General features: G+C 36.9%; 2 protein-coding genes across 3 annotated transcripts in view; both read left to right on the plus strand.

Annotated features, from left to right (window-relative positions):
* Positions 1-169: 169 nt before the first annotated feature.
* LOC136032259 (bolA-like protein DDB_G0274169) overlaps positions 170-22,469 on the plus strand; it is a 33,905-nt gene continuing 11,605 nt past the window's right edge. Inside the window, exons 1-2 of the mRNA XM_065712506.1 lie at positions 170-302; positions 20,680-20,921. Of these exons, the coding sequence (XP_065568578.1) occupies positions 20,691-20,921 (231 nt within the window). The 5' untranslated portion in view covers positions 170-302; positions 20,680-20,690. The remainder of the gene's footprint in view (positions 303-20,679; positions 20,922-22,469) is intronic.
* LOC136032258 (uncharacterized) lies at positions 565-16,104 on the plus strand. Of its 2 annotated transcripts, none has more exons than XM_065712504.1 (2): positions 565-627; positions 13,833-16,104. In XM_065712504.1, the coding sequence occupies exon 2, from the start codon at positions 13,963-13,965 to the stop codon at positions 15,589-15,591; it is 1,629 nt and encodes a 542-aa protein (XP_065568576.1). In that variant the 5' UTR covers positions 565-627; positions 13,833-13,962; the 3' UTR covers positions 15,592-16,104. The 2 variants fall into 2 exon arrangements, with proteins under 2 accessions (XP_065568576.1, XP_065568577.1); XM_065712505.1 differs by lacking the exon at positions 565-627 and adding an exon at positions 745-767.

Consider the following 22,469-nt stretch of genomic DNA (forward strand, 5'->3'; position numbering starts at 1 on the left):
ATTTTAGAAAATTTTCTTGAAATTAAAAATATTAATAATCCGAATATTAATAATCCGAATTTTCTGTAAAATTCTAGAATTTTCATTTTAATTGAGACAAATTGTAAGTGAAATAATTCATAAACTATTATAATTTTGTATTTCATTCTTCGAAAAATAGGCCTATTCACTTATTTGAATTTATTGGTTGTCTGGTTCTGCTTCTTTTTTTTTTTTATAATAACACAGGAGCTTACTTTACACTTTGGCCTACTTAGGAAGATAGAGGATTAGAATCCTGTTTACAGGGTCCTCCAAATCAGGTAAAAGTCTATAAATTTTTCTGTGGACTAAATACTTGTTGATAATAGGCTAGTCAAAGTCAGGTGACCAATTTAATAAACTAAAAATAAACCACTTTGAAACAATCATAATACGTTTTCTTGGTATAAATTCACTTATTTGAATTTATTGGTTGTCTGGTTCTGCTTTTTTTAATAACACAGGAGCTTACTTTACACTTTGGCCTACTTAGGGAGATAGGCTAGAGGATTAGAATCCTGTTTACAGGGTGCTCCAAATCAGGTAAAAGTCTATAAATTTTTCTGTGGACTAAATACTTGTTGATAATAGGCTAGTCAAAGTCAGGTGACCAATTTAATAAACTAAAAATAAACCACTTTGAAACAATCATAATACGTTTTCTTGGTATAAGTGTAGAATTGGGGCTATTACTTTAGGCTTCTTCTAGCCTACTTGGAATGCCAAGCCTTCTGGAGTTTACTTTGGTATCCTTTTCACTTCACAATGATTTTCAATCCGCAGGTGATGGTGGGTCAGGAATAAATCTTGCTACCATCTACTTCCAGATATTATGCTATTAGGCTATGTCTTAGGGAATAAAATTTGTGTATAGATTTCTTTCAGCGATAGCTGGTAGGCTAAGCTTGAGAGCAGCAACACTTTATGTTGGTGTCAGGCTGGAGGCTTGCTTCACTGAAGATTCTCCTAAAATATATTACTTCCTGCTGGATGCATTGACATTCAAGAATCAGGTGGTTCAAGGATTCTGGAATAGAGTTGTAAAGTCTGCAGCATGGATTGGCTTGTTTATGTGAAGTAGGCTAAACTCCTCTTTTCTCAGGATCAAAGAATTGCTTTTGATTCTATACTAAAGTATATCTGCTCTATCTGCTATATTATCTGCTCTTATGGAAACAATGAAATGGAATATGAAATTAACAATGGAATGAGTATTTTCGTTTTTGAAGAAACTCTTCTCATTACCTTAAATCACAGTTTGGAGCAATATAAGGATTATTTATCCTTGTGATGCTCCATGAGAAAAAAGAATTCATTTGGTGTTGATTGTGGCTGTTAGATTAGACTCTTGTGGAGGACTCTGCAGCTTCCCAATTGTAAAGAAACTCCTGGCAGAGCCATTCCCTATCAAGGTGGGACTTGAACATGTCAGTTGAAGTAGCAGAAACTGTTTCTTCAGAGAGCTGGTTCCACATATTGATGATTCTTTGGCTGAAGAAGTGGCTTCTATGTCTACCTGTGGAATGCTGCATGAAGAGCTTCAAAGAATGTTCTCTAGTACCAGAATACAAGGGCTGTGCAAAGAGACTGGGAAGGGTATTTTTAGAGAGGATTTTTTTGGTTAAAATAATGTCACCCCTTTTCCATTGGTATGTCAGTGTCAGCAGCTTCAAACAATGTAGTCTTTCTTTGTATGGAAATTTATTCCTGTTGGTTACCATCTTAGTGGCACAACACTGGACATCCTCAAGCAACTTCTTATCTTTTTTGAAGAAAGGGGCTGCCAATGACATTCCAACCTCCAGGCGTGGATGTATAAGCACCTTTTATAACTTCATAAGAACTCTAGGGTGTCAACTGGAGATGGTTCTTTTTATGATACCAAGGGTTTTATTTGCAGAAGATGAAACAGACTTAGCATGGCTGCTAAACTTTTATTGGTGATCTACAACAACCCCAAGATCTCATGGGCATATCTCTGAAGGCCTGGCTTGTCTAAAGAATTGATTAGAATACACAAGGAGCTACCAGCTAGCTGGTCTGCTACCTCATTATATTTGATGCCTTGGTGGCTAGGGATGTGCTGGAACTTGACTTCAATGAGGGTATTTTGGAGACTGATTAATTGATCTCTGATTGTCCTTAGGCCTGGATGAACTCTCTTTGTTAACTGCTTTTTTAACTGCTCCTTGTTGAAGATAGTGAATTTCTGTATCTATGTAAGGTCTCAGTGACATGTCATAAGGGAGGTCTGGTGAAGAGATGCAAATTAAGCCCATTCTGTAGTGGTAACCAGTGAAAATAGTCTACATGTGGCCCATTATGACCATTCTCCAGTGGTTTAAAGCTGGTGCCACTGCTAAACAGCAACCTTTGGTAAAATTCTAGTTTAGCTACTTTTCGCAATCTTGGAAAAGGGATAGGTTAGGAAAATGAAACTTTCAGCTTGAATCCAGGGCTGAAAACATACTCTGTGAAGGTATTGTCAAGCTTCCACGTTGACCCTCTTCTGATTTCTGAGTCTTAGAAATTTGCTTACTTGACGGGTAGACCTGTTAATATTTTGACAAAATAAGATTTTACCTTAATTTTCAGTTATCACTTTCTTTTTCTCTGGTTTTAGTTCTGAAAATATAATTGATGTTATTTCAGTAGAATTTTATGCTACCTCAATGGATTTTTTTTCTGTATTTAGGGAATGTATACACAGATCTTTGAAAACTCATTAAATCGGTTTGAGGTAAAGTCATTAACCTGAAAACAGTTTTCATGTACTTTTGAGCATAAGACCTGGTTTGCAAGGTTTCACTTTCATAACAACAGAATTTTCAAAGGTCATTATTGGTCGTTTTCACTCTAGAGGAAAAAGGAGTAGGGATATTTACCTCAAAATACCTTCCTGGAACACACTATAGTCTGTAGACCCATCCCTGGAAGTTTCATTTTTTTCTAACCTAACCTCTTTCCAAGATAGTGAGAAGTAGCTAAACTAGAATTCTACCCAACTTTGGTGGTATATTTGTTGTTCTTAACATGCTTTAGCTAGGATAAAAGTGAATTGCATATATCACTGGATGCCTTTTTCTTATGATTTTTATAATTGAAGATTTGTTTCTGGGGGAAATTTCATTTTGAGCCCTTAAATCCCCAAAAGGTGAAACAGTGTATAGTAAGCAAGAGTTTAAAAGCATTTTTTTTTTATAAAAACTGTCTTGTGGGAAAAAATTGTCAGTTGCAGTTGCTTCAGGAATGGTAGTTTTATTTTCCTTTGTCTTGTTCATAGTTGATGTTTGTAAACAAACCCATGTGCATACTTGATTTTTAACCCCTGGATACTTAATTTGCCTACATCATGTCCAAGGTTAGTAAGCTGCTGTTCATGTTTAGAAAAGGTATATTATAGTTGAAAAGTTTGTCTGAGGTTAGGAACTGTATTAACACTGGTAGACCTTACCCTAAAATATATACAAAAATAGAAGAGAAAAGTATAATAATGAAATTCTAACTTTATAATATGCAGGAAATTTCCTATTGTTCAGATTTTCCAATCCATTTTTGTCCACATTTTAAAATAATGTATTTTATCAAAATTCACCCAATTTTCTACAATAATGTTACAATAAGTATACCTTAAATTGCATCTTAGAGCAATCTAAGGATTTCTCCTTATAGAGATCCACAGTTGATGATTTAAGTTGTATTGGAATTTTTTAGTAACCAGGTGCAGTATGCTGATCAATAGCCTCCCAGTTGAGTTTACACTCACTGGAGGACCAGTTTGTATCCAGCCTTCATTTAAAAATGTTCACAGATTCAGCAGTAGGCCTAAGAGTTTCTTTGAGGTGTTTTTTCCAACTGTTCTTGACAATTCTTGAGGAAAAGAATTGAGTTTGGACTCTGGATAGGGTAAACTGCTTAACAAGTTCCAGGTGATGACCTCCAGTTCTCAAGTTAGGATCAAAAGTGGAAAATAACACTGGGAGCTTCTTAGCCCTCATTAACTTATAGGCTAAAATGGAACCATGTCTGTTTCTTCTGTATACAAGTGTTGGGAGTTTCAGCTTTGCTACTCTTGCAGGGTAGGAAAGCTCCCATATGCCAGATATCACTTTGGTGGCATATCTCTGAACATCTTCAAACACTTTTATGTCTTTTTAAAATAAGGGGAGACTAGAGCAATCCCAACTTCAAGCTTTGGATGCACATGTCCCTTAGGGAGGTCTTCTGAACAGAAGACTTCAGGGGAAAAAGCATGCTTAATCAGCCTCATAGTTGAACTAGCAGCAGCAGCAGACTTCTTAGCACAAGTGCTGAATTTTAATTTGTTATCAGTAGTGACTATTGGGTCTTGCTCAGTATTTATTGAGGAGAGCAAGTGGCCCAAGAAAAAATATGAGTGACAAGGGTTCATTTTGCTAAAGTTAATGAAATGGCACTTGGCAACATTAAGATTAAGAAGCAAAGTCTCAGCTCATTGATCAAGTACTTTAAGATTATTTTGTAGAAGGGCATGATCTTTGCAGGACAAGGCTGGTCTAGGCAGCTTCAAGTTGTCAACATAGAGCATTAGTTTACTGCTGATACTAGAAGGAGCATCATTGATGAAGACATTGAGTAGTATAGGACCCAAAACGCTACCCTGAGGAACTCCACTCAAAACTTCCTTAGAGGAAGAAAGAATACAATTACCAGGGTTATCAAATAACTGAAGGCATTGAGATCATAGAAAAAAAAAATCAAGGATTCAGAGCAGGGACTCCTCAAGCTTGACTGCATGTAATTTAATTGTAAGTTGCATGTGAAATACTTTGTCAAAAGTTTTAGAAAAGTCAAGCAGAATCATGTCAGCAGATACTCCACAGTATCAAGTAACCTTGATATGGTCATGTTATTTGAGTAGATTAGTGTCAACAGACCTTTTAGAATGAAACTCATGTGATTTTTCTCCTATGTTTTTTCTTATTTTCTTCCTGATGTCTAATAACTACAAGATTGATTATTCTTTCAAGAACCTTAACAACCGCTGATGCCATGTTAATAGGTTGGTAATTTACAGCAAGGTCCTTTCTACCTTTCTTAAATATTGGAATGATATGAGCTGTTTCAAGGAAAGAAGTTGACACAAGACTGTTTGACATTTATGGAGGATACAAGGATGAATGCAATCTGCACCAGTAGATTTATTCATTTTGAGGAACATAAATTTCTTTAGAACTATTGTATTAGTAATCATAATAACTTCTATATTATTTGGTACATCATATATAGGAGGTGGGGGAGAAACAGTACTGGAATTGGAGGAAGAAACTTTTGAGAATTGTTGGCTGAAATTTTCAACTTTCAGCCCAGGATCAGCAACTGGTTGACTATTGTGCAGGATATCAGGAACTGTGCCTCTGCTGCGGCATTTTTTAGAGGCATTACGCCAGAAAGATATATGATTGTGCCTAACATTGTCAGCCAATTTGTCCTCAAACCTTCACTTCAACTGCTTGATTTGGTTGGTTGTCTGGTTTAAAAAGTTTTGAAGACTTGACAATTTTCAGAGGTTTTCTTTTTCTGTAAGGATTCCAAGCTTGATGTTTTTACTAACTAGCTTACTTATTTCTGTAGTTAAAAAGTAAATCTGGCCTGTTTAGCCCAAAAAATTCTGGTGCAAGACTTTTCAGTATGCAAAATTTCAGTTTTCACATTAGACTAACTCTCATCAATATCAGAACTAATAAGCTGTTTCCAGTTGACATTTGCAAGTCTTTTGGAGACTAGTTTGTAATTGATATATTTTTGTTGCTTAAAACTCTGAAATTATTACAACATAGTTACTATTACCAACTGGTGTGGATATTATATTTTTTATAAGAAGGCATATAAGGTTTTTATAGAAAGGGTGATCATATATACTTCAGAGGGGACTCATCAGATTGGTAATCAGAATTTTTAACTGTCCCTTTTAAGAGTCAAAGTAATCAGGAGGCAGCTTCCTGAAATACATCCAATAGAAATTTTAAGACTGACATTTTATTCAAAATAGCCCAAAGAGCATATAACAAGGCTTTTGGGGTTGATACAAACCACCAGAGCCTAGGGGCAAGGGTTGTAATTTATGCCATGGGGCATTTAATGTTTTTATGATCTCTCCAACCTCCATGCTCATCATTTCCCTTAACACCTCCAATCAAAACTCGGAAAGAAGAGTTTTGTTCATCGTAGTTGAAGGGTCCGGAAATCATGTCTGTGAGGAATACAACCCCTCCCCCCGCTTACAGCTCTCAGGGCAAGGGTTGTAAGTTATGCCCTGGGGGCATATAAGGTTCTTATTTAAAGGGTGGTTGTGTTTTGGAGGTGGTTGTGTTGTGTTTTGGCTGTAATTTATGCCATGGGGCATTTAAGGTTTTTATGGAAGGGATGGTTGTTGAACTTTAGAAGAGGCTCATTTGGTTGAAAACTGGAAGTTTTAGTTCCTGTTTAAGCATCAAAAGTAATGAAGGGCATTTACCCCCCTTTCCTGACAACCCTTTTTTTCACCAAACGCATCTGATTGAAACTATGAGATAGTGATTTTTTTTAACTGTCCAAAGAACATATAATAATGCCTCTAGTCTATGGTTGACTACCCCCCCCCAGCGCCCTGGGGATATGGTTGTAAGTTATGCCATGAGGGCATATAAGGTCTCTATGGAAATGGTGGTTGTATAAACTTCAGATGGGGCTTATTTGATTTGAAATTGGAAGTTATACTGGCCTTTTTAAGAGTCAAAGTGATATGAGAGCCACCAACCAATCCCTCCCCGACCTCCACACTCATCATTTCCCTTAACACCTTCAATCAAAATTCGGAAAGAAGAGTTTCGTTCATCATAGTTGAAGGGTCCGGAAATTATGTCTGTGAGGAATACAACCCCTCCCCCCGCTTACAGCTCTCAGGGCAAGGGTTGTAAGTTATGCCCTGGGGGCATTAAAGGTTCTTATTTAAAGGGTGGTTGTGTTTTCGAGGGAACTCATTGGATTAGAGAAGTTTTAGTGTCCTTTTTAAGAATAAAAGTGATCTCGTAGCTGCCCCCCCCCCACACATGTCGTGTTTTCTTGACATGCATCCAATAGAAATTTTGAGATAGTCCTTTTTATTCAAAACAGTCCAAAGATCATAGAACAAGGCTTTTGAATTTGATTTGAAATTGGAAGTTATACTGGCCTTTTTAAGAGTCAAAGTGATATGAGAGCCACCAACCAATCCCTCCCCGACCTCCACGCTCATCATTTCCCTTAACACCTCCAATCAAAATTCAGAAAGAAGAGTTTCGTTCATCGTAGTTGAAGGGTCCGGAAATTATGTCTGTGAGGAATACAACCCCTCCCCCCACTTACAGCTCTCAGGGCAAGGGTTGTAAGTTATGCCCTGGGGGCATTACAGGTTCTTATTTAAAGGGTGGCTGTGTTTTCAAGGGAACTCATTGGATTAGAGAAGTTTTAGTGTCCTTTTTAAGAATAAAAGTGATCTCGTAGCTGCCCCCCCCCCACACATGTCGTGTTTTCTTGACATGCATCCAATAGAAATTTTGAGATAGTCCTTTTTATTCAAAATAGTCCAAAGATCATATAACAAGGCTTTTGGGGTTAATATAAACCACCAGAGCCTGAGGGAGAGGGCTGTAAGTTATGCCCCTGGGGCATTTAAGGTTCTTGTAGAAGGAATGGCTGTGTAAACTTTAGAGGTGGCTCATGTGGTTGAAATTGGAAGTTTTAATCAAACAGTTTGTGCCAACGAACTGTAGTAAGGAGCGACCCGGCTCAATAGTAAACAAAACTCTAAAAAGCGGAATTTTGGTTATTGGGAAGTGTAAATACGTTTTCAGGGGAATTTTTTGGTTTGGGGGGTGGGGTTGAGGGGAGGAGGATATGTGGGAGGATTTCTCCTTGGAGGAATATGTCATGGGGGAAGAAAAATTCAATGAAAAGGGCGCATGATTTTCTAGCATTACTATAAAAAAAAGAAAGAAAAAATAAACATGAAAACGTTTTTTCAATTGAAAGTAAGGAGTAGCATTGAAACTTAAAACTAACCGAGATTATTACGCATATGAGGGGTTCTAAAAATACTTTAGCATAAAGAGCAAGGTATTTAGGAGGAGATAAATACCTCGCTCTTTATTCTAAAGTATTTTTAGTAATTTCAACTATTTATTCTACGGCCTTTCTGATTCAGGAGTCATTCTTAAAGAATTGGGACACAACTTAGGATTTACTGTAAATAGCGAGGTATTAACGAGGGTACAAACTCCCTCGTATACATACTAAAAATATAAGAATATAAAAGTTTGTTACGTAAGTTAATTCTTAAGTTGCGTATATTTTTTACTAATAAAAACGTTCGTTAAAAATTAAAAGTTCTAGTTGTCTTTTTAAGTAACCGAAAAATTGGAGGGCAACTAGGCCTCCTTCCCCACCCCTTATTTCTCAAAATCGTCTGATCAAAACTAAGAGAAAGCCATTTAGCCAAAAAAAGAATTAATATACAAATTTCATTTTATTAATTTATGTGTCGAGAGCCAATATCAAACATGCATTAATTCAAAAACGTTCAGAAATTAAATAAAAAAACTAGTTTCTTTAACTGAAAGTAAGGAGCGATATTAAAACTTAAAACGAATAGAAATTACTCTGTATATGAAATGGGTTCTCCCCTTTGCAATCCCTTGCTCTTTACGCTAAAGTTTGACTCTTTGCCAAAATTCTACTTTTTAAAACAATTAAAATCTTTAGCGTAAAGAGCGACGGATTGCGAAGGGGACAACCCATTTCATATACGGAGTAATTTCTGTTCGTTTTAAGTTTTAATGTCGCTCCTTACCATCAGTTAAAAAAACTAGTTTTTTTTTATTTAATTTCTTTTTAAGAGTCAATAGTGATGGAGGTCAACTAGCCCTCTCTTCTAACTACCCCTCTTTTCACCAAACGAATCTGATTGAATCTTTGCAATGGCAATTATGTTTAAAAATAGCCCAAAAAATATATAACAATGCCTCCAGTGTTGGCAAACCCTACAGAGCGCTGGGGCAAGGGTTTTAAGTTATGCCCTAAGGGCATACATGGTTTTTATGTAATGGGGGGGCTGTATTAAATTCCGATGAGTGTCATTTGATTTTAATTTGGAAGTTATAGTGACCTTTTTAAGAGTAAAAGTGATTTGAGAGAAACCAACCCCCTCCCCCCACCCATCATTTCCCTAAAAAAAAATCCAAACAAAGTTTTGAGACATTTTTTTTAGCATTGTTGGAAGGCTCGGTAATAATGCATTTGGGAATGTCACCCTCCCCCTCCCTGAGGCCTCGGAGAAAGGGCGACAAGCTATGCAATTTGTTCATTGTTTACATATAGTATATGTTATTGAGAAAAGCTATGCATGTTTGACTTCTAGTTTCCCGAAATACAAAGGGCATTAAGATTTGTCTTTCAGTGATTATTGAGGGGAATATTAAACTAAATCATAACATGTTATGTATAAACTCACCGCAGCACCAAGCTGCAAGCTTTTCTTTATGGCATTCTCCCACTCCAGGCGAGGAGGACCTGCTTTCTGTTTAGCCCTGCTTTCTGTTGGCGAAAAAAGACAATCTTTGGCAATCTGTCATCCTTCATCTGCAGAACGTGTCCTAGCCATCTTAACCTTTCTTTCATTATGGCCCTAGAAAGCGGGATTGAACCACAGTTTTGTACAACCTTGAATTGCAATCAGTCAGCCGGGTCCCCAGAACATTCCTTAGGCAATTTCTCTTTAAAACATCAAGCAAATCTTTGTCCGCTTTTTGGAACGCCCTTGCTTTAGAGCCATATTTGACCGCCGTCATCACTGTAGCTTCAATATTCCAATAGGTAAATTCCAATACACTTGGACTGTAGTTTGGACTCCAATAGTATATAGATTCCAATAAAATTGGAATTACTTTCGTTGTTTTATTGTATCCCACCTTCATTTGGTAATTCTGTCCCAAGCTTCCAATACTCCACCTCCTTATCGCTGCCTTCCAGCAGCTCTTACAGATGGGAATGAAAAGTTCTGGTCTATTGCCTGTCAGTGATGTTCCAGCCTTGGCTGCTTTATCTGCTATCTCATTACCTCCAATCTCCGGGTGTTCAGAGACCCAATTGAAGTAATTCGATTTCCTTTGGATGCTACACTATTCAGAGCTTCATAGCAGTCCAACTCGCTTTTTGCCGGCTCTTTATATTCCGAAGAGCGTTAAAGCACGCTTGGCTATCGCTTAGAATACATATATTTCTCTCTACTTTCTCTTTGCATCAGTGTTCTAACTGGCTGTTCCATTTCATACCCTTTCTGCCTGGAAAACCATAGCAAAACTTCCCAGATGATAACCAAATATCTCCTTCTCCTAAATGTGTTCTGGCATGTTACTATTTCAGTTTCCGGTTTCCCGCCGAATCGTGAGCCTTGCGTGAAACAAATCATCGCGTTATGCTTGGGAAGCATCTCTACTTCCTGCTTTATTTCTTCTCCATTCTTTATGCCCACTATTTCACCAAATTTTGAAATAGCCATTTTGTTCAATGTAATTGAAAGATCCGGAAATTATGTCTTTAAGGAGGACAACCCCCCCACAGCCGTCATGGCAAGGGTTATAAGTTACGCCCTGGGGGCATATAAGGTATATAAAGAAAGGATGATCATTTAAATTTGGAGGGGGTTCATTGGATTGGTGATCAGAAGTTCTAGTTCCCTTTTTAAGATTGAGAGTGATCGGAGGGTAGATATCCCCCATACCTGTTACTATCCTGAAATGCCTCTGATAGAAATTTTGAGACGGCCATTTGTTGTCCTAAAAACATTGTAAAGAGCTCATTTGGTTGGAAATTGAAAGGGCTAGTCGAATAGTCGAACGTATTAGAAGGGCTACTAACCCCCTCCCATGTCCACCATTTCCCCAAACACATCCAATCAAAATTTTGAGCCAGTTTGTTCAACATAATTGAAAGGTCCATAAATTATGTCTTTGAGGATGACAAGCCCCACCCCCCACACAACCATCAGGGTAAGGGTTGTAAGTTATGCGCTTGGGGCATATAAGGCTCTTAAAGGGTGATCTTATAAATATTGGATGGGGGCTCATTGGAATGGTAATCAGAAGTTCTAGCATCCTTTTTAAGATTGAGAGTGATTGAAGAGTGGAAACCCTCCCCCTCCAAATTCTTGTATTTTCACGATCACGATCTAATCTTCAAGGGCTGTAAGTTATGCCCTAGGGGCATATAAGATTTATATATTTTTATTTTATTTATGAAAGTAAGAAAAGTGAAAACATTTCATGTGTATTTTGTTTCCAGCAAAGCACAAATTTTATTCTGATCCATGGGGGTTATCAGCCCCACTCATGTTAATTTTTGCTCGTTTCGAGTTTGAGTTGACTATTTATTGTTATGTCTGTTCGTTTTGAGTTTTATTTATTTATTGATAGTGATTTGTGGTAGTTTTACAATTGGAAGATTATTTGGCTTTATATTTGCTCATTCTTAGCTTAATATAGCTCTATACGTTTCTTTAAAAAACTTGTTTTGTGGAAAGTTTTTTTTAATAAAATGAACAGAAAATAATTAAAAAATACTTTTTCATAAAATAAACTTTTCAGATAAAACTAAAGAACTCCATTAAACCAAAAATGAGCAAAAATAAAACCAAATAATCTACCAAACGCAAAACTACCAAAAATCAGCATCGATAAAAAAATGAAACCCAAAACGAACAGAAATTAATAGCCTAAATAACTGAGTCAAATTCAAACTGAGTAGAAATTAGCATGAGTAGGGCTCAATGCCCCTATGCCTTCCCAAGGCCAGAATATAATTCTGGCCTTGTTTCGGCCTATTTTCCATAATGCACTTTACGGAAAAACTTTTTTTTTAATGTTTTCACTTTTATAACTTAATTAAATCAAATATTACTAACATTTTAAGGAATAAATATCAGCATGTGTATATTAAACTGACAATGCAAATTCATTTGTAATTTTTTCACTGAAGTGCAAATTCGGGTTTGGGAAGGCATATCTCTGAATCTAGGAAGGCCAATCTGAATTCGTAAATTTTTGTCTTTGTGGTACAAATTTATACTATAGTTTGTATACTGTAAACTTTTCTTGACGGGTAGCTCTAGCTGCCTGGATCCTTTCTGAAGTTGAAACATGCTGGACTGTGTGTTATGACTAGGCCATATTCTGGAGGAGGAGTTATCCGGTTTGACCCACAGCTAAGAGTAGTTTCCGAATGAAGATATATTTTTACATTTTCATGCCTAAGCAAACCGAGACAGTTATTTTCCATAGTAATACCGGAGGGTTAACTGTGTGTATTCATTTGTCCCTGTGGGCTTACAAGATGCTGATGGGGTTGGTATTAGTTCTGAGGCTTAGAAATCCAATCCATTTAATATCCACATACAGTCAGTTTACTCCAAACACGTGGGCGATCCTCTTTGTCAGTCCCGAACAAAATCGGTTGCTTTTTGAATACGTGCCTTACCACTTCCTGAACCTATTCAATTTTAGCTTTTAATCATTTCTTCAGAACCTTATCGCAAGTCTCTAATTTAATCAGTGCTTCTCCAATCAGAACCCAGTATATCAAAGAAAAACGTATCAAATTTTTACTGGTTTTGCAGAAATATAATTGATTAAATTTCTAAATTAAATATAATGATTAAATTTCTCCTGTTCTGGAAGGAACGACCCCTTGTCCTTGCTTGAGTTACAGAGCAATATTTGCGCTAATCTAGAATCTTGAAACTAAAATTAAAGCCTTAGCACAGCAAAGGTGTAAGTTTTGTGACCACAGAAAGGCCTTATTTTGTGGTAGTTTATTTCCAGAAATGCCAGTACCAATTCGTGAAAAGTTTCTAGACGCCTACCAGGCTAAAATATTGGTTTAGAAACTTAACAGGACTAGAAACGCTGGGTGGTTTAGCCGTGGATGTCGTCCGTGAGTTGTCCCTTAAAGGTCATAGCCATTTTGGAGGGAAGAAACATTGCTTTTTGGACTTCGTTTTCTAAAGAATTACTGTACTGAACTTGACAAAAGATTTTAATCGACTTTGTGACCCTAACACGTGTATCAGTTTTAACTTGCTTATGTCTTACTTTAAAGAAAATGTCCCTGAAAAATACAACAGTATGCTAAGGATTCTGTTTTGCAAGGAGTGATACTAATGGCTTAATTCTGTTCAAGACTGTTAGGCAAATTCAGCGGGAGGATAGTCGTTTGGTATCCCCCCTCCCCCGGCTGAAAATTCAAGTAAAACCATGGATATAGATAATAACAATCATTTTTAACAACATTGATATGATTATGATCAAATGATGAAATGCAACACCTATCTAATACTGAGCAAGATTTAGTTTTCTCTGTTTTTGTATTGACTGGGGTGAACTTTTCACCCCTGCCTATAAAAAGGTAAAGCAAAAATTCGACTGCCTGTATTTAAAAATAATGTTTTTGAAATCATTATTGAAAATTGTTTATAAAACAGATTAAGCTAAAAGCATGGACTTTTACAGGCAACTATTCCAATAAATATACATACCTTGATGTGAAACGCAAAACTAGATATATTAGAACTACCAAAAAAAAATCTACTTACTTGTGTGGAGAAGAAGTTTATGCAATTCCATGCCATATTGCCGCAATATACATACATATATATATATATATATATATATATATATATATATATATATATATATATATATATATATATATATATATATATATATTTAGGGGGAAAACTGAGTAATTGTTATTAATTTCAGTTTATTTGGATGGAATCTACATTTGGAAGAACCTGATGACTAATGCTGGAAGTATGTCAATTGTAAACAAAAGTAGAAATTAAAGAACATTGTTGTTGGAGTTAGAGTAACTACAAGTTAATATCCAATAATGGACGAATCTACGTCTGGAAGAGACTTTTACATAATATTGAAGAATATTTATTACCCAAATATTGATAAATATGACGAACGCAGTTTCAGTTATTTGTTTGAAAACAAAGGTAGTACAGAGTTATTGCAATGGTTAAAAACAGTGATTAGTGATGACACATTTGTCTCAAAGCAAGAACTTGATGCATATGAGGAGTTGAAAAGAAGTGGCGCTGAGCATTTAACTGGATCTAACCTGGAGCTATCATATATTGAGTTCCTTGGTGATGATAATCTTGAAGAGACAGAAGAACATTTAGAACTTGAACTAAAAATGTTGGAAGCTCAAAAAGCAGCCTATGAGAAAGAAAAAGAGTGCTTAGAGAAAATTAAAAATAGTTTAATGAAAGGCCTAAACCAGATCGAAAAGCCAAATGAACAGCATTTTCCAAGGTTGATAATCACAAGTGGGGTTGATCAGGTTCACTTACCATTTGAGAAATTATTTGAGGAAATCCAGCTGCTACAAAGCAAATTTTCAAGCGAAAGCTATTATCCTTCCGAGACTCTTCAAAAGCTGTTCACTAGTGAGCAAGATATATTGTCAGTTTTCTCCAGCATTTTATCTGACATGGAATTGCTTACAAGAGAAGATGTCAGCACTAGAGAAAATAGAAAAGTTTTGTATGAAGATATTGAATATATTTATTGCAATCTTGAACCTTTAACTGACGCTCTCAGCCTTGTTCAGTCAGAAAAGGCTGAATTAGATGCCGAGTATAAAGCACTTAATGAAGATATACAATGGGTTATGTTCGGGGGTGGTTTTCGAAGTTTGGAAGAACTAATTCAATGTATTAATTCCAGGAAGAGGGATTGTAAAATGGAAACGTCTTCAATTGAGGAGTTAAAACAATCTGCTATGGAAGCAAAGCGGCAGAAGCTGTGTCAGTTGTGCAATACTGTTGTATCTATGGAAATCCAAAGAGGACGATGTTTAAGCTTATTTTCAGCCGAAATATTTTCTGAACTTTCTCATAATGCTGCACTTCTTCAAAGTCGTTTGAGCCTTCTAAAGAGCTGTCTTCAGTGTGTAAGCAATCAAGTCGTGATCGCAAACAAACTATTAAAAGAGGCTTCAAGTCATCTTGATGTGACTCCATCCTCTGACTGTCTATCATATTTATCTAAGTCAAATAGGAAATTAGAAGCTTCCTCTTCTGATTTGAAGCTATACCTACTAGACTTAACGAAATACAGTCAACATTCCAAGTTAGCACATGATCAGTATTTGAATGACTTTTTTCAAAACAGAGACTGCTTTTCTAGTATGAGTAAATTACTTGATTTGAAGCTACCAAATTTGCTTAATTTATATCACAATGCCTTAGAGAGGGCTTCATTCGGAAGATCTTTAGCTCCTGGGGTGTCTGTAGCTAAAATGTTAAGCATTGAAAAACCCATTAAAGACCTTACACTGTCATTGAGTTTCTTTGAACAAAAAATAAAAATTCTTGTGAAGACACAAGCAAAGTTTCAAAAAGATACAGGTGAATCCAAATCTCTCCGATTATCTCGTTCAGCGTGGGTTTATTTCTTGACTGACCCGGTGGAGTTTAAACGGTTCTGCAGGAACTACGGAAAGTGAAAATTGTGTAGTATAATTCCGTCTACGGTTGTCGTTTCTCATGCTTCTGATGTGAAATATTTTTCGTTTTTAAAGATGTATGCGTTGGTGATTTTGGAAAAAATTTCAGTGAGTTATTTTTTTTCGTGGATGAATCAAAAATAAAGTGTTCTCAGTTTTCTTGAAAATGGTAGCTCCACATTGTAAGCTGCTCTTTAATAGCCTTCCATAGCCATATAGTTTTGGGAATTTCTCAACAGCTTACTTAGCTTTTCTTATTTTTTTTGGTATAAGTTTAAGTGCACAAAAAATAAAGAAAAATATAAAATTTCAGAATAAACAGTTGACAAAACCCAGGTTTATTTCCTTTCTTTTTAATGTAATGGGGGGTCACAATATAAAGTCAGTAAACTTCTGTTAAAGGTGGATACACTTAATACAATTGAGGAGAGCCACAAAGGGAAACATGTAGGCTAGAATTAATGAACTGTTGGCATTAATTAGTAGAATTAATAAACTAGTAGCAATAATAAACGGACTATTTTATGTTTTGGATCCAATTCATGGCCAGTTTAACTTTCATGGACTAATTTATATGGCTTTATATTCTTATAGCAATTACAATCAAGTCTCGAGTACATCTCCCTTAAAAAAAGACTAAGGCATTTAAAAAAGATCAGCATGTCTTTTCGATGTTATATCTCAAAATGTAAGACTGAGAAACTTTAGTTACTCCTAGGGAGGGATCCATTTGATCAGCTCTGGTGATTTGCCCTCCCTCTTCCAAGTATATCTAATTGGCAAAGCTGCTGCGGTTAAAGTAGGAAATGGGGATAGCAGCTGGTGTTCGTATTAAATCAGGAAATAAACAGTGTTGTGTTCTATCTTCATTTATGGGGATGATTTTGATGGACTTTTTCTTAAGGAGCATAGGAAAGGCAATGGGAGACCACGGAATCAAATGGGGAAGAAAAACTCTTCTGGAATTGGATTATGCTGATGATTTAAGCATCCTAGATGAAAGCGTGAGCAAAATGAATGAACTTTTCTGGTTTTGCGAGTTCAGGGTACTAGAATAGGTTTAAAAATTAATGTTAAAAAGACTAAGTCACTAAAGCTATAAATACATGAAGATGAAAAGGTGACGTTGGGTAACGACAAGATTGATCAGGCGGATAGCTTCACTTACCTTGGTAGTATTAACACTAAAGATGGTGGGAGTAGTAAAGATGTTAAAAGTAAAATAGCCAAGGCTCAGGGTGTTTTCTTACAGTTAAAAAAAAAGTTTGGAAGAATAGAAAGGCAAGTCTATAAACCAAGATTAGAATATTGGAAGCTACAGTGATGACAGTGGTCAAATATGGCTCTGAAGCATGGGCGCTCCGAAAAGCGGACGAAGATTTGCTTGATATTTTCAAGAGAAATTGCCGAAGGATTGTTCTGGGGATCCGACTGACTGATCATATTTCAAACATTAGGCTGTACAAGAAGTGTGGTTTTATCCAGATTTCTAGGGTTATAATGAGAGAAAGGTTGAAACGGCTAGAGCACGTTCTGCGGATGAAGGATGACAGATTTCCAAAGATTGTACTTTTTGGCCAACCATCTAGGACTAAACGGAAAGTAGGTCGTCGGCGATTTGGGTGGGAGGACGTAATAAAGAAACATTTAAAGGAAATGAGAACTTCCTGGGAGGGTGTAAAGAGGGAGGCTTTAAATAGATCGGGATGGAGGAGGAGCGTGATAGCTCTGTTGACATCTGGTAACTTGGTGTTGCGGCGAGTTGTTAGTAGTAGTAGTAATAGTAATTGGCAAGGACTTGAAGGGTCTTCCACCCCCAGGGGACATGTTTGGGGTGGAAAATGAAATTTTTTTTATGAAAGTAGGACATAAATCCTACCTGAAATTTAGGACTTATTTTCACAAAATCCTAGCTTCTTACAAGTCGTAGATAAAACTAAAATCGGTCTGAGTCTTTACCCTTCATTTATTAAAAATTTACTTAGTTGTCGTTGCGACTAGTGCTTCCGGGCTATCTGCCCTTTGAGCATGTGACAAAAGTCAAATCATATCTCACGGCTTAGTGGAGAGTCAGGGAAAAAGTTTTTTAGCTTTCATAGACTTTCTCGAAGCGTCTCTTCGCCAAAATTTATTGGTTTGCACTGTGCTTTCTTATTTTACTTTTTTCTCGTCTTTCCAATTGTTTTCTTTTCTTCACACTTTTAACATGTAATGAATCAAAATTTCTGGCAGGATATATAATGCAACAATAAATGCATGGCTATTCAAATCTAAATTAATTGCACAAATAACATTCAGTGCAACAAATAAATGTTTTGCTATTCAAATCACAAAAAAAAGGCTGGGATATTCGAAACTAAAATTATAAAAGAAATCGAAAAATTTCATCCCATTTCCCAATCTTTTTTAAGTAACCAAAAATACTAGCAGAGAGCTGTCTAGTCGAACTGGGTGTATCTGGATATCCTAACACACAACGGAGTGTAAAAGCATAAAAAAACGAACACATTGGGATCTTGAAATCTGTCGTTGGCTATCATTCTTCCTTCAAGACATCAAAATTTGTCTCACGTTCTCTTCAACCCCACGAAAGTCACCCAGTGGGGAATATACATAATTCCATTGGAAATACATTTCTTGTCCATCATGGCCTGTTTTAAGGCAGTAAATCGTAACTGTTTTTTCCTATCTGGATGACAAAGATCAGAAGGTGGCTGTTTAAAATCATATCAAGACTGCAGCTGATTAGGTCACCTTTCCAACATTGCACACTCATTTTCATAGAGACACTCGTCATAACAGTTTATAGACTCTGCAACTGTAAATAATAAATCAATCTCAGAAATTACGCATGGCTCCTAACTTTGCAAGACGGTCAAACTTCTCATTGCCATCAATCTGAACCTGCGCTTGAGCCCTTGTATACAAAGTGCAATGCTCAGTCTGGTCAAACTGATGTGAAATTTTTTCATCATGAAAAATCATCTTTCTTGTATGTAACCTTCTTACCATTAAGTATTATAGCATTGGAAGTGAACCTGAACAAATTAAAAAACAGCCAGCTAGCAGGGTAAATGTCGACTGCAGGGCCATAAGCAAAGCAATTAACTCAATGGAAAAGACTGATGGTTTTTCTTATATTTTAAAAGACCTATTTATCTCTACCCTGGGATCACCAGAACACAACCAGCCCCAATATCTGATCGAGAATCTTCAGTATCCGGTTTAGCGTGTGTAGGCCATTGATTAGCCCACTTGTCCTACATACTTCACCATTTCTTCATGATAATACCAAAAATTAGTGTTATCTTAAACATTGCCATCCAGGACTATCATCAAACACATTCTTACTAGGGAAGGGGAGATCGGCTTCCAGCATATTTCTATTCACTCTGTAATATGTGGGGTCTATACGAGGTGGGAATATAAAATCTCAATTCTATATTTTCATAATTTCCACTCTTTCAGACTCTTTCAAAAATATTGTTTTTTTTAAATACTGAGCTTCATGGTTTTTCGTCTTGTTTCCAGAAATGACGAGCATATTCCGCAATAAATAGCAGGGATAATTGTATATTTAAAGCCCCGAATAACCGTCGCAATATCCCAAGAAGAGCAGTATCTAGTTTCAGCAGCAACGTTTTGGATGCTTCTCTGTGTACGAGCGGTTCTGCAATAGCCCTGGGACTTTGCCGTGCAATTGAGTTGGCCTCTCTAGAAGTCAAAATGGTCTCTTTCAAAATTCATTGAAACGTTCATTTCATCTAACTTCTACAAAAAAATTGTCTCCCGCAATGTTGCATGGCCTGGTAAGACAGTAAATATTTCCTACGTTGAACTCTTTTTGGGGTTCAACGTTTGAACCCCAAAATAGGGTTCGAAAGTTTATGCCTATAGACTTTGATCAAAAACACCGCAGATGTTATAATGCACATTTCCTAGGTATGACTAAGCCATCGAAATTTAAGTTATTAATATGGTATTTGATTCCGGGGGTTGGCGTAGTTTCTTTGGGATATGACTGTAGGCCAAAATAGCACATGTCTTCAGAAACACGTTTTCCAGTCGCTGCCAGTATCAGAGGCAGTGACGCTGGTCCGTTGTCAAGAGTATTAGAGGCAAACGAGGTTGTCACCAATATCAGACGTTGGAGGAAGTAGGTCAGAGTGGTATTGGAGCTTCCTTTTTACACTTTAAACGTTAAATTACCTATTTAAATTACATGTAGGACGGCTGTACCCCTAGAACCGATCAAATCCTCTATAGGGAGGGGGGGGGGAAATATCTCTTGGGATTCTCCCTTAAACTTTTCTCTTTTCACGCCACTTGAGATCCCCGCATTCGGGGGCTAGAGTGGAGGAGAAAACTGTCCGGTATTATCGATCGTTACTCTTGTCTATGTTCAGATATCTTCTCTTGTACAAGACACTTCAATAGCAAAGGTATTTCTTCCTACATCGGACCTATAACCCAGGCGACAATGATAAATTTTAGGCACTGTAAATTGGTAAGAAACTTAACATTAACTCGTAGAATGTAAGAACAGAACTAAGTTTGAATAATAGAAAAGGAGACGATGCGCTCTGTTTCCGGGGGTGGGCTCTCCCCCAGATATGAACCAGTTGCCACAGTTCGCCCAATGTCTTAGCTGCGTAATTTTGAAAACAAATGAATTCCTATTTGAAGCCAAAAACATGGTTTGTGACCGCCTCGTTTGGCTCGATGAATCACTATCTAGTTAGATTCTACCCTTACTTTATTTAGTCGCTTTTTCCAACACATTTGTGTGGGAAACGAAGAAATGAGCTTAAACTTATACATGGCTTAGAGTTATGGGAAAATATATTTAATTGATATTGAGGGCCAGTGACGAACAATAACTTTAGGAAGGGAATTAAGTTAAGAAAAGGGACATTTATCTGTTAATTAGGGCCAGGAGTCAAACCCTCTGTGCATCCACCAAAATCTTCGCCCTTGATTGAGACAGAGAAGCTTATTAGTAGGACATGGCCAAGAATACACGATCGGGTCTACTTGGACAATGCTCATTGTTAATTCTTGATTTATTTACAGAATATTTTATTATAGATAAATAGTCAATGCTCGCAAAGCTCAGTCCTTTCTTTGGAAGACACTACGTATCAACAGGTAGAATGATAGGGTCTACTCCAGTTGCTGACGCAATTAACAGAAAGCTAGAAGCTTACTTTCAACCCATACATGTTGAGGTACTAAATGAATCTTACATGCATAATGTACCCAAAGGATCAGAAACTCATTTTAAAGTCTTAGTGGTGTCTCAGAAGTTTGAAAAGCTTCCATTAATCCAAGTAAGTCTTTTTTTTTCTCTGGATGATATTTTTTTTGTCTAGGTGAGCTATTTTTAATCCAAGTACAGTGTAATACGCTTATCGCAATACACAGTTACCATAATCAAAACATGGGGCCTGTTTTATTACGTAAGCCGTTTTCATTTTTCAACTTGATTGGATAGAGAAGGAATCATTCCCTCATAAAACAATGAAAGTTTGCCCATTTCTCTTTAATTAACTAAACTTAATGCAATTCTTAATAAAACAGGCGTATAGATCACTGTTGCCAAGAAGATTTTTGGCTTTGACCAATTTCAGTTAAGAAAACTCCTTTTGCCTTACCGTATTTCATTGCAAAACACCATAATTTGAAACCTTGAAGATAAAATATACATCAGACAGGATTTATGTGTCAGTTCATAAGATTAGATCTAGTATAAAATAGTAAATAGCGTGTAGGGTTTTGATGTGTTATTTTTCCCCAGGCCACTTCGTATGGAAGGAGTGGCAGTAAAAACTTTGGAAGGAAGATCATTCGACTAGAAATTAAAAGTTTTGGTGCCATTCTTGAAGTCAACTTCATTTGAGAGGAACGAGCCCCCGTCCCACGCCCCTTTTAGCTGCTCTCCCCCCAAAGACATCCGATCAAAACCTTGAGATAACCATTTTCCTCGTAGTAGTTCAAAGGTCAAACAACTATGCCTCTGGGGATGACAAGACCCCCCCCTCTGCCAGGCCCTAGGGTAAGGGCTGTAAGTTTTGTAAGTTGCCTGCTTTTTACATACAGATCTTGCTATTGGGAAAGGGGGATATGTTTGATCCTGGTTGTCCGAAAAGGCTACGGTTATTAAGATGAAACCTCTAGGACTGCTACTACCACCGCTAATACTACTGTTACTACTGCTTCTACTAACACTGCAACGGTGACTATTGGCGAATGCGACTGTGACTACTTACGACTGCAAGTATTCGTGACTGTAACTACTTGCGGCTACGACTACTTTCATTGTGACTACTTGTGACTGTGACTGCTTGCGACTGCAACTACACGTGATTGTATTTGCGACTGCTTGCGACTTCGACTACTTTGACTGCCACTACCTGCGACTTCACTGGGACTGTGTCCACTTGCGATTGTGACTCTTTTGGCTATGTCTACTCCTATTGTTACTACTAGTACTGCTACTGCTACAGCTATTGAACTGATTAAAAAAAAAAAAAACAATGGATCCAGGCTGTCAAAATGTCATAGATGCAATAACTCAGGAACGGAACATTTTATTAAGTTGAAAGTGTCAGGGAAAGTTGGGGAGGATTTAAAACAAAGTCAGTTGAAAAATCAGCATATTGTGGAGGGAGAGTGTTGAACTAAATAAAAAGACACTTTTTACATCCAAGGTTGTCAAAAAGGTGTATCTGCAATGTCTCAGAAACGTCTAAGTGAACCAAGTTGAAGCTTTCAGGGTATGCAGAGGGGATGGTTGACTTACATTTGAATATACTGACTGTTCATTTCACTTTTTATGGCACTTGGTATTAACCAAGTGACATATAGCAATCGCAAAT

The sequence above is a fragment of the Artemia franciscana genome, chromosome 10 (genome assembly GCF_032884065.1).
Source record: "Artemia franciscana chromosome 10, ASM3288406v1, whole genome shotgun sequence".
Classification (NCBI taxonomy): domain Eukaryota; kingdom Metazoa; phylum Arthropoda; class Branchiopoda; order Anostraca; family Artemiidae; genus Artemia; species Artemia franciscana.

What these genes read in the sequence shown, in the direction of transcription:
- LOC136032258 (XM_065712504.1), top strand. Translation starts at nt 13,963, where the DNA reads ATGGACGAATCTACGTCTGGAAGAGACTTTTACATAATATTGAAGAAT.